Source organism: Oryzias melastigma, linkage group LG17 (assembly GCF_002922805.2).
Source record: "Oryzias melastigma strain HK-1 linkage group LG17, ASM292280v2, whole genome shotgun sequence".
In the NCBI taxonomy this organism is placed as follows: domain Eukaryota; kingdom Metazoa; phylum Chordata; class Actinopteri; order Beloniformes; family Adrianichthyidae; genus Oryzias; species Oryzias melastigma.
Window position 1 is genome coordinate 26,384,924 of NC_050528.1, and position 10,957 is coordinate 26,395,880.

Genomic DNA, 10,957 nt, shown 5'->3' on the forward strand with positions numbered 1-10,957 from the left:
ATTTGTGCGCTTACATAAACTTTTCATCGGAAGTGGTGGCTCAAATTCATGTTTCCGAGCCCTGTGTGAACGCAGCATTAGAGGTTTCCTGCAACCTGAAAGGCTCCACGTCCTCTGTGAGAGCGCCTCAGCATCAAACAGGTAGTCGTGCTGCTGCAGACTTGTCCGCTATATGCACAGCACAGCAGTTAGAGGAATGTGGCGTTGGGCAGTGATTAATCCGTCAGGCCTCATCGCTGCATCACCGACTCACGGAGAACAAAAGACACGCATGCAGTTTATCCGTTAAGGTCTTGGCCTACATTCCACCTATTGTTCAGCAAGTGTGGGCCCTGTTCTGATGTATTCTTGTATTTCAGGGAAGATGCTTGCCTCGCAGGGAGGCATATATAATGTATGTGCCATGTATAATGTATAAAAAGGGTTGGGTTGTCTCTGAGTGGATGTGTGAATCCTCACTGAGTGAGGCGCCTCTAAATGATTCAGTCTGGAAGGGCTTCCACACATTGCAGTTTGGGGGAAAATGTCATTTCCTTGTGTTTTGTGCAATAATATGAAAAAAAAAGCTGCATGCTGCCCTCTCAATAATTCTTTAAAACTCATTTTTAGGTTTTAAGCCTACAGCAAAAATATAAGTAGATGAGATAATCATAGCCGCTTCTTTAAAAAAAGCGGATTTTTTATTTATTTATTTTTTTATATAAATTTCTACTGATCTTAGAAACAGAAATTCATCAGTGTCATGTTTGTCTAAACCAACATGTCAGATTTTGCAGAGCAGTCCTGCAGCGCTGTCATTAGATCGGTGTCACCAGCTGCTTTTTCCAAGTTGACACACACATCTGCAGTGGGTCTACACCACCATCCAGAAATAGGGCGAACACATGGAGTCATAAAAGATGCATCCCAAAGACTCTAGATCTTATGAGGCTCAGTATCCTTGCTGTCTTTGATATTCTTGGAAAAATTTGGAAAAATCCTGAGTGAAAGTTGTTCGTTTTTGAAATAAAATCTGGCTTTTATTTTACATTGAAATCAGTGAAAAACTGATCCCTTCAGAATTCTGCCTCATGATTCTGTTCTGGTTTACTGAGGATATGCTGTTTACTTTACAACTGGAGGTAACCAAGTAAAATATAATGGAATACAAAACAAACCATAAAAACACAATATAGAGGAGATTAAACTTCAATTATTTTTAGTTTTTAATTCACGAAAGACTTTAATTTTACAAATAAGTTTCAAGATTTACATTTTTTTGGTCAACATTTTTTGTAACACTGCAGGAATATGCACCTATTTCAAAAGGTTTAGGATGTTCAAGTGATTTTGTTGTACAACAAAAGTCCATGGACTACTGTCATTAATTGCCTAATTAATTAGTAAACCGAACAAAAGACCTGAAGGCTGGAATAACATCCACAACTTGTTTGTGTTTTTGTGAGGAGTCCAGCCAAAGGATTTTGTGATGTTTTTCAAAGTTAACCATCTTTACGTACTTGTTTCCTGTATCCAAAAAACAAAAAAAAGAAACAGAAGAAGCCCCAGAATATAACCTTGTGGAACTCCAAATGTAATTTTGTCTCATTTCTGGTAATTCAAAGATGGAGTCATCTTTTTTCTCCAAATATAACAGAAACCAGTTTAATGCAGACCCAGAACGTACAAAATTTTCTTTCAAGTGACGTTTTGTAACACAGAGTCAATATTATCATATCAGGAAACATCTTCAATATCAAATTTCGTTGTTTTTTTTTTTGTTCACAGGGGACTAAAATACTATAAGGTAGCAAGTTAATCAGCCTAAGTTTAGAGCCAAACTTGCTTTTTATATTGTGCTTAAAATTATAATATTAAATCTTTTCAAAGACATAGATACAAACAGCTAAAAAATCCTTAACTTTTTGTTGCTGGATCATTTTTTACATTTTGTCCTTAAAACCCTCTATTTGTAATGAAGCTATCTCCTTTTGTTGCAAACCTACAGTGATTGATAAGATTTACGTGAAACAAAGTAGGGAAAATTCTCTAAAGTTGAATGGCGTTGTCGCCCATTGAAATGTTTCGTGGTGAATCAGAAATCATCCTGGAGGAAAAGACTTCAGCTCAAAGACGCTGATGTTTGTGCGAGCTGTCAAATAGTCCCAAGTTAGAGTGACGTGTGTTTGTGTGTGTTTGCATGTTTGTGTTTGATCTGCGCTTGTCATCTGCTCTGTCTGTCTGTCTGCATTAACAAGGCTGGCAATCACACATCTTTTTCTAACCAAGGGACTTTGAAGAAATCATTTATGACAGAATTAGTTCAAGGTTTTTATATATATAAAATGTATGTCAAGACGAAGTGGGGGCAATTTGTTTTGACTGTGGTTTTTATTTTAAGCATGTTAAAGACACTCTGACCACCTCCTTCATGATGGCCTATAATTATTTAACTCTTCACACTAAACTTTTCACAATCTTAACCGGTCTTCTTTTCTTTTTTTTTGTTTTTCTACTGTTTACTAGCGCATGTCTGCCACCTACAGTTAGAGGAGGCTTGGTGCAAATCTCATAGTTCTTGCTCCAGATTTTTCTTTCACAGCTCTATGAACGACTTGTAAGAAAAAAACAAATTGGCTTGAGTATATGGAACCAACCTGTTCACTTTCTTTGCTTATTTTATATTAGTGAGTGGTGTAGCTCAGTTGATAACCTTAATAACCTTCATTTCTAGCTTTTTTATTCCAAAGGAATGATATTTTCTCCATTGATGTAAAACTTCAGGCTGTACTGTATTGCCACAAAGTTTGTTGAATCTTTCATTTATCGATTTGTGGACTATGTATCAAGATGCATATTGAATTGTTTGGGAGGGAAAGATACACACCTCTATTTTTTTACATTTTGTTTGTTCAAACACATTTCAGAATTCCAGCAAACACAGCTCAGCAGAGCTGAACTCGTCTGCAGAAATGTATGATATGTGTTCTCCAATGGTGTTTCAGATGAACCATGTTGGGGATGTGCAAAGCACCCAGCAGGCACCAACTGTAGTCATATCGGAGAGAGCAGCTCCTGTCCTGAGGGCAGAGGACGGTGGGTTTTCCTGTGGGAAAGGAACACCTGGTATCCACACTGAGGAATGCTCCAAAAGCAACAGGTGATTCGAGAGCCTCACGCACTCCCATAGTGCAAAGCACAAGACTAAAACTGCCAATTGAATTCTTTTGTTGGTTTTTTCCTCTTAGTGTCTTTGCAGACATCAAAACGAGCTCTGGAGCTGAAAGTCAGAATCACAGCGGCAAGGCAGCGATTCGTTCCAGCAGCTCAGAGGAGAACGACAGCGTCAGGAAGCCTCCTCTTTATCAAGGAAAGAGAGAAAAGACGAGGGATAGTCAATCGATGTTTGCTACTCAAGTTATGCTCAAATCTGGGTATGAAAGTGGTTACGATGCAGGAGAGACCGACAATGAGCTGGACCAAGACCACACGCATCACCTCTACCGGTGAGTCTGCACTCTGTAGCTGCAACTCTGCGTTTAAGAAAATACCGCCATGACCAACAGAGTTTGGTTATTCTGTCTGGTCAATTTTGCTTAGACTGCTGCGTCCCATAAAAAGCCTGTCCTCTTCACAGTTGCATAAAAGTTAAATGTAAATGTTGCTTTAAATAAATGCATTTTTCATAATACTGCCACCTTGTATTTGTATCACCCTCAAGGCTGTACCCAGCAATAACTTCAGACGAGCAGCGCCGCAAGTACAAGGAGGAGTTTGACTCTGACTTAGCCCACTACAAGAGACTCTGCTCAACAATGGATGACATCGGTGACCGGATGCACAAGCTGAGTCGAGAACTGGACCTCTTGGATGAAGAATCTATAAAGTATCAGGTAGAGAACTAGAAAGAAAAATACAAAATGAGCAGAACATTGCTTCTTGTATTGACATAGCTTTTGTGATGCTTCAAACTATCAGTTTCTCGACTCTTTCTTCTGGATTGAACAAAGATCTTCTTACACTGCTGGTTTTGTAAATAGAACTTTATTTAATTATTTTATCTGCATTTTTAGAGTGTAGCAGATGAGTATAATCGACTAAAGGAAGTAAAAAAGGTAAGTCAAATATGTGCAAACTTTTCACTATGAGCCAGAAATGAAACCATTGGAACTATCCAGTTCAGAGCCAACAAATTTAAACAAAACAGCATTGTTTGGCTAACGTGTGGTTAATATAACAATTATAGGAGTTTTTAATAAATGCATTTTGAAAACTAAAATTGTGTTGCACTAACTCCACACATTTAAGTGGAAGTTTGGGCTAAAATTACTGAAGGTATTTCATGTTCTGTTTTTGTCTTTGACCATTACCTTTCACAAAGTTGTATATAAGTTATTGCACCTTTTAAAAATGAAAACCAAAGTTTAAAAAATGGTTTAAACACCCCAGAAAATAATGGAATACTTTGAAGGAAAACCTGCATGTGAAAGTCATGTGTCAGCAAAAAATATATATATGTTTTTTTCAAAAGGTTTAAAGATAAATGTTTAAATATAAACATTTATCTTTAAACCAACTGACACACACTGATTTAACTTTGGATTTTTCCTCCTCAGTCTGCAGATTATCGAGCAAAGAAGAAGCAAAGCAAAGAACTGCAGAAGAAGCTTTCCCACATCAAATGTCTGGTGAAACTGTACGACCAGGGATTTTGTTAGCTTACAGTATTCCTACTTCTAACTTACAAAAACGTACTCAAAACATTTGCTTACAATACTCATACTGTTAGTTTACAGTTCTCATACTACTAATATGCAGTACTCGTACTGTTATTCAACAGTACTTATATTGTTGTCTTACAGTATGTCATACTAGTAGCTTATAGTACTAATGCAGTTAGTTTTAAGTACTAATACACTAATAATACTCTTGTTTATAGTATTCCTACTCCTTACAGTACTTGTACTTATAGGCCGAATCTGAATTCTTCCCCTACCCCTAGCTTTAGTCCTCCAAACAGAGTGTTATGGAAAAATAGTGTCTTTAAATCGGGATGTTATTAAACCTAAATGATGTCATCAATAGTGAGCGGTTATCTACATTAGCTAACTTTAAAGAGTCTTTCTTAAACATAGTCATTACATACATGTAATCATTGTACCATCCTAGGCATGTTTACATTGAAAGTGGGGTCATCTGGACCCCACAAGACAGCACCCTGATTGTTTATCTTTACTGGTGTCTGTGGCAGACATGAAATCCTGACCACCTTTGTCCACTTTGGTCATGGGAGGAATCACACAACAATATAAGGGTGGGGTCATCTGGACCCGCACAAGGGTTAAATGTAAGACCTTTTGTGTCAGAGCACACCCATTTAAAGAAATGTGTTTCTCTTCTGCAGCACAGCGTGACACGGATCACTCTCCTGGCTGAGGAATACACAGCCATAAGTCCCTACAGCAGCCTGTTAAATTAACCATTTCGGACACCTCTACAGCTTCAAATGTCCCTGCAATTGGAGGAGTAGGGAGAAGCTGTAGGGGTAGAGGAGGAATAAAGATCCAGCCATAGTTTACAGTACTCATACTGATAGTTTTTAATACTGCTTTCTACAGTACTCCTTTTTCATTTACAATTCTCATACTGCTAGCTGACTGTACTCATACTGTTATTGTACAACACTCATACTACTTGCTTGTGGTACTCATACTGTCAATTTACAATACTCATACTGCTAGTTTAAAGTATGCATACTGCTGTTTTACAGTACTGTAAGCGCACAGTACCTGTACTGTTATCATACAATACTCATACTGCTAGCTTACAGTACTCTTATTGGTAATAAACAGTATTCATACTTCTATTTTACAGTACTTGTGTATATTACACATATTGTTAACATACAAAATTCATACTGCTAGCTTACAGTACTCATATTGGTAATAAACAATATTCATACTGCTATGCTATGGTACTGTTAGCATACAGTACGCATATTAGCTTACAGTTCTCATTTTGCTAATTAACAATATTCAGACTGCTATTTTATGGTACTGTTAGCGTACAGCAGTACACATACTGTTAACATACAATACTTATACTACTAGCGTACAGCACACATTTTGATAATTAACAATGTTCATACTGTTAGCTAACAGTATTCATTTTACAGTACTGCTAGCGTACAGTACGCATACTGATATTTTATACACACCTACTCATACTGTTAGCTTATAGTACTAGTACTGTTAATGTACAAAACTGATATTTTACAAATGCCTACTCATACTGTTTGTGATATTTGCAGTACTCAGCTGTCTGCGCTGATAACAGCCATTATGACTTGCATATTTGGTATCTCCAACTTTTTACTTTCAAATCCAACTCCTGAACGTGGATTTGTGTCATATCTTACCTGAAACAACAAAAGTTTGGCTTCTGAGAAAACATGAAATGCAGCATCAATGGGAAGAAACATTTAACACCATCATGTTGCATTATATGTGCGTAAACACAACTCAGCTTTTAAATAAGAAATTCAAATCTGAGCTAATCGTCATTTATTCAACTTTAATGCTGCGTTTAACTGTTTGGCAATTCAAATTATATAGTCAGTAAACGTCAAAGTAATGAGATCAATTACACATATTTGGGAATATAAAAATACAATGCTTAGTTGCCATCAGACATGAGAGGTGAGGGTCAAAAACTCTGGATCATAAGCTAGAAGACAAAGATTTATTTCCAAATATCCACGTCTTACGCGTTACTAATCGCCTTAAATCACCTGTTTCAACCAATCAGGAACAAGTAGCCAAGGAGAGGTGGAGAACATGTAACCTACTAGAACCTGAGGACCACAGGTCTACAGTGACCAGTAAGCCAATAGCAGCATGAGTTAAAGCATGGCCCAAAGGTCACTCAGGACCACCTTTGATGATAGAAATGGTTTCTCTCCTGAAATGAAGATAGTTCCACACAAAATGAAGACAACCACTCTGCAGACCAGACAGTATATATGCGACAAGTATTTCAGATTGGAGTTTTTTCACTTCAAACATTATGCTATTAAATATTTGGCTTTAAACTGTCAAATAATGAGCTGAAACACCTTTATTTAGACTACATGTTGGATTTAAAATACTTGTTCTAAAGTGTTATGTACTAAAATATCAACCTGTGTGAAAACTGGGACTTCCTGTAAATGTATGTTCATACTTTTTTTTTTTTACAAAAATGTTTATTCAGCATTCCCGATACAGATGATGTTACACTGATGTTTTGGAAAACAAATCTAGTACCATTGGCAAAAATATTCCTGTAAGAAAAAAATAAAGACATATTTCCTCCACAATAGCTTAAAAGAGACGTATGCAAAGATGGAAAAAGCCCCAGAGTAAAGTCTTGATCTTTTTTTTTATTTATTTAAATGCTTTCAAGTTTTGGAGCATGTGCAGCTTTTTATTTTCCTCATTTGAACTCATCACATGCATGAAATGTTATAGCATGAAATCCTCTCTCAATCATGGCCTTTTCACCATCATTCACCACGACGGAAAACAACGACGGCATCGACAGCGGGAGGCTCGTTTCTCCAGAGGCGTTCACGTCTGTACGTACAGGAAAAGAAACATTAAAGAGCTAGCCAGGGCTAGCCAAGAAAGTAATACTTTAATATTTAGATTCAGTTTAATTACATAAAGTAAAGGGAGAGGGAAACTGTCTACTCAGAGATCCAAAGCTCCATTCAAACATGCAAAAAGTTATATAAATACCAGCTGAGTGTAAATAAAAAAAACTGATGTGCTCATGTGGTTTGATCCAAATTAGACTCTGTTAGAAAGTAAAAATGCAATCATAGAAAAGATACAGCACAAATGCATGAAATGCGTTTAAGACTCATGATCCACAGATGCCCTCCCCCCCAGGAGGGCGGCCATTTAAAAGGCGAACTCTGGTGAACAAATCTCAGAGGTTCAGGAAACGTCACACTAAAGCATTCTGATGTCTAGTGAGGTATTCATCTGTTGTCATGGAAATGTTTTTGGGTTCTTTGACCACAGCGGCGACAAAAGTCGGACGTCTTTCTGATCAGTTTCCGAGGAGAGTGAACTTTGGTGACATTTCCTCGGTTTGTTTTTAGAGTTTCATTCGGAGGCTTCAGTTTCGTGATCCGGTACACTCAAACACGAATGGAAGATGGAAGCTGCCGCAGCAGCGTTGGATTCTGCACGTATGAAAGCAGTTTCTGCGTCGAGCGTGTGTGAGATGGCGTGCCCGGCTGCCGAGGCCATATCGCAACCCAGCAGGGTGATCTGGACTCCGGCCGGACACCTGGCACCGGCAGGACCGGGCTGGGCTCCAGCTGCCCTCCCCTCTGGAGGCCCGTGCGGAGAGGCGACTGAGCGCGTACAGTACAGAGCATGCGAGGGTCAGCTGGCACTGCCGTTGGAGAACCACACAGATGGATCATGAGAACGCCGGAGGTTTCATCTCGGTCCCTTTTTTTTTGCCACTAATCCCAGGCGGGGTTTGAGCTACTGTCCCGGGACATACGGCCAACTGATGGAGCTTCCGGAGAGCTGCATGTCCCGGATCAGCGTCTCGATGGGGGTCTTCCCGACCAGGCGCATGAAGAAGAGCTGGGAGATGAGGCTGGCGGGGACGGCGCGCAGGGCGGGCAGCCGCAGGAGCAGGCGGCCGAAGCGCTGAGGCTGACTGGGGTACTGCATCCTCTCGTACTCCGTCAGAGCCACCTGAGCCTTCTCCTGCAGAGACTCCACGTGAACCGGGTCTGTCAGACCGCAGGCGTCTGAGAGGAAGGAGGAGGCAGTTACTTAATAGTGTGGGCAGGTTACATAAAGAGTCGTGATGAGACTAAACCGAAACCACAGCCGATAGGACGAGAAACTCCAGTTTAAATGCAACTTCTCACTCTCTACACGCTTAATCATCATTTATACTATTTTAATCACCAAGTCATTATTTACAAGAAAGACTAACAAAAGGCTGAAGTCACACCAATGCCCTTTTACATCCAGTTTTAAACCTCTTCAATTATGAAAAGTTGTGAAAGATTATTGTAAGACAGTCTTAATATTTTTTTTACTGGTCAGGGCTTAATTACAATTTAAAAATGTATTATTAAACTACATAAATACAATCTATAAATATAAAAAATAGCTAAAAACACTAGAAAGGATAAATATTGGAATGGAAAGTAAAAAAGTCTGGATAAAAATTCAAAACTAAAGCCTTTCAAAACACTGGCTTTGAAAAATTCAATAATAAATTAAGAGTAAAATTTTAGTTTGTAGAATTACTAGCAAAACATTTTCTTTTGAGGAAAAATATAATTTTTTCATATTTCTGTGATTTTGTTGCTTTTCCCTTTAGTTTTTTTGTTTACTAATAAGGAGTGAATGTTAACGCCTTAAACTGACACCAGAGGGCGCACATGAGCAAAGAATCACCTGGTGAGAACAGAGCGATGGCCTTGAGGCAGCTGTACTCAGCAGAGTCCACCTGCAGCCGGGTCAGCTTGTCCACCTGGTCCTGGAACATCCTCACCTGGTCCATGAAGGACACTACCCGCTCCGCAGACATGGGCGAAGAGTGGAAGCCGGCGGCGGCCAGCAGCGGCGCCATGTGGAGCGGCAAAGACGACTGGGCTGCATTAAGGATGAAGAGCTCGCTCCAGCTCAGCCTCAACAGCGCCACCTGTTGGTGAGAAGTGTCAGTGTGGGTACTGCATCTTTTTGGGATTCAACAACAGATTTCAACGGATTCCACCTGGTCGGAGACGGGCAGCTCCGGGAAATACGGGATGTTCCTGGCCCACTCCACCGTGCTGAAGAGCAGACGGGCGGCCAGCTCACAGATATTGTCGATGCCCATCGCATTGTCGGGCCCGCTCTGCTGGTTGTACTGGTGTCCGAATCGACTGCTGGGGTACGGCTCGGCTCGCAGCAGCTGGGAGATGAGCTCCGACACTGGCTGGCCGCCGCCGCTTCCTCCGTTGTTGTTGCTATTGTAGAACTCTCCGCCTGCCAGGCTGCTGGTGCCACCTATGGGTGTGATGGAGGGGCTGAGACTCGGCTGGGGTGGGATGCGACCGCGCTGAACTGCTGTAAGTTGGGTTGGGGGACAGAGAGGGGGTGAAGGGGAGAGGAGGGGAGTGAGAAGAGGGGGAGAAAGGTCAAACCAGGAGTTCTGAAGTCAGGACAAAAAGTCTGACCTGCAGCTTGTTTAATTTAAACTAACCTGTATAAAACCATAAAACCACAGATTTATTTTGTTAAAGATATGATAGCATTCAGTGTAAAATGTTATGTCAATGCGCAACTTTGCAACAAGCAGAAGATATGGGAAAGTCAGTTCCCGGAAAAAGAAACAAGGATCATTAAATATGCAAGTTGGTTTGAAGGGAAAAAGAACATGACACTAAAATGAGGTTTTGGAGAAAGAAGTTAAATGGCTTTACATTTATGTTTAATGCTACAACACAAAAACATAATCTACTCTGAAACAATTAACACTTTTTAATAGGAAATTCAAAGTTATTAGAATTGAAGGCAGTTTTCAGCGATGCCTCATTTGAAGACAAAACAGTCTTCATAAGAAAAAAAAAATGTTTTTACTAAAGAGTATTGCTGACAAAGTTCTTTAAACCAACTCCACCTTACAGGCTCTGTGGAGGAATCTGAACATTTTGAGACAAAACAAACTGATTGTAAAACTAAACAAGTTCAGTCTGCTGTCACTTTCATTTATCCAATCATTTACCCGGATAGTTGGTTTTAAACCAGTGAAACACCACCTACACCTGATTATAAACATACTTTATATGCATGCATGTTCTCTTTTGCTGCACTCAGTCTCTCCAAAGCTGAAACCAGTTCTGGCCTTGAACCAACACTTCACAACACTTTATAAAAGTGGCTTTCATACAACACTTCACGTTCGCATTAGTGTA

At 39.7% G+C, this 10,957-nt stretch overlaps 2 protein-coding genes across 4 annotated transcripts in view; one reads left to right on the forward strand and one right to left on the reverse strand.

Annotated features, from left to right (window-relative positions):
• The window catches only part of zgc:154006 (uncharacterized protein LOC563016 homolog), a 17,382-nt gene extending 10,036 nt beyond the window's left edge, over positions 1-7,346 (forward strand). Inside the window, exons 5-10 of one of the 2 annotated variants that reach the window (XM_024273633.2) lie at positions 2,985-3,139; positions 3,228-3,485; positions 3,701-3,872; positions 4,053-4,094; positions 4,596-4,675; positions 5,384-7,346. In XM_024273633.2, the coding sequence (XP_024129401.1) occupies positions 2,985-3,139; positions 3,228-3,485; positions 3,701-3,872; positions 4,053-4,094; positions 4,596-4,675; positions 5,384-5,393 (717 nt within the window). In that variant the 3' untranslated portion in view covers positions 5,394-7,346. Of the gene's footprint in view, positions 1-2,984; positions 3,140-3,227; positions 3,486-3,700; positions 3,873-4,052; positions 4,095-4,595 lie in introns of both variants that reach the window. The other variant, XM_024273631.2, reaches the window with a different exon arrangement.
• Positions 7,347-7,615: 269 nt separating this feature from the next.
• nr2f6a (nuclear receptor subfamily 2, group F, member 6a) overlaps positions 7,616-10,957 on the reverse strand; it is an 8,902-nt gene continuing 5,560 nt past the window's right edge. The window contains exons 4-6 of one of the 2 annotated variants that reach the window (XM_024273636.2): positions 9,775-10,106; positions 9,456-9,702; positions 7,616-8,794 (exon numbers count right to left, since the gene is read on the reverse strand). In XM_024273636.2, the coding sequence (XP_024129404.1) occupies positions 8,520-8,794; positions 9,456-9,702; positions 9,775-10,106 (854 nt within the window). In that variant the 3' untranslated portion in view covers positions 7,616-8,519. Of the gene's footprint in view, positions 8,795-9,455; positions 9,703-9,774; positions 10,110-10,957 lie in introns of both variants that reach the window. The other variant, XM_024273635.2, reaches the window with a different exon arrangement.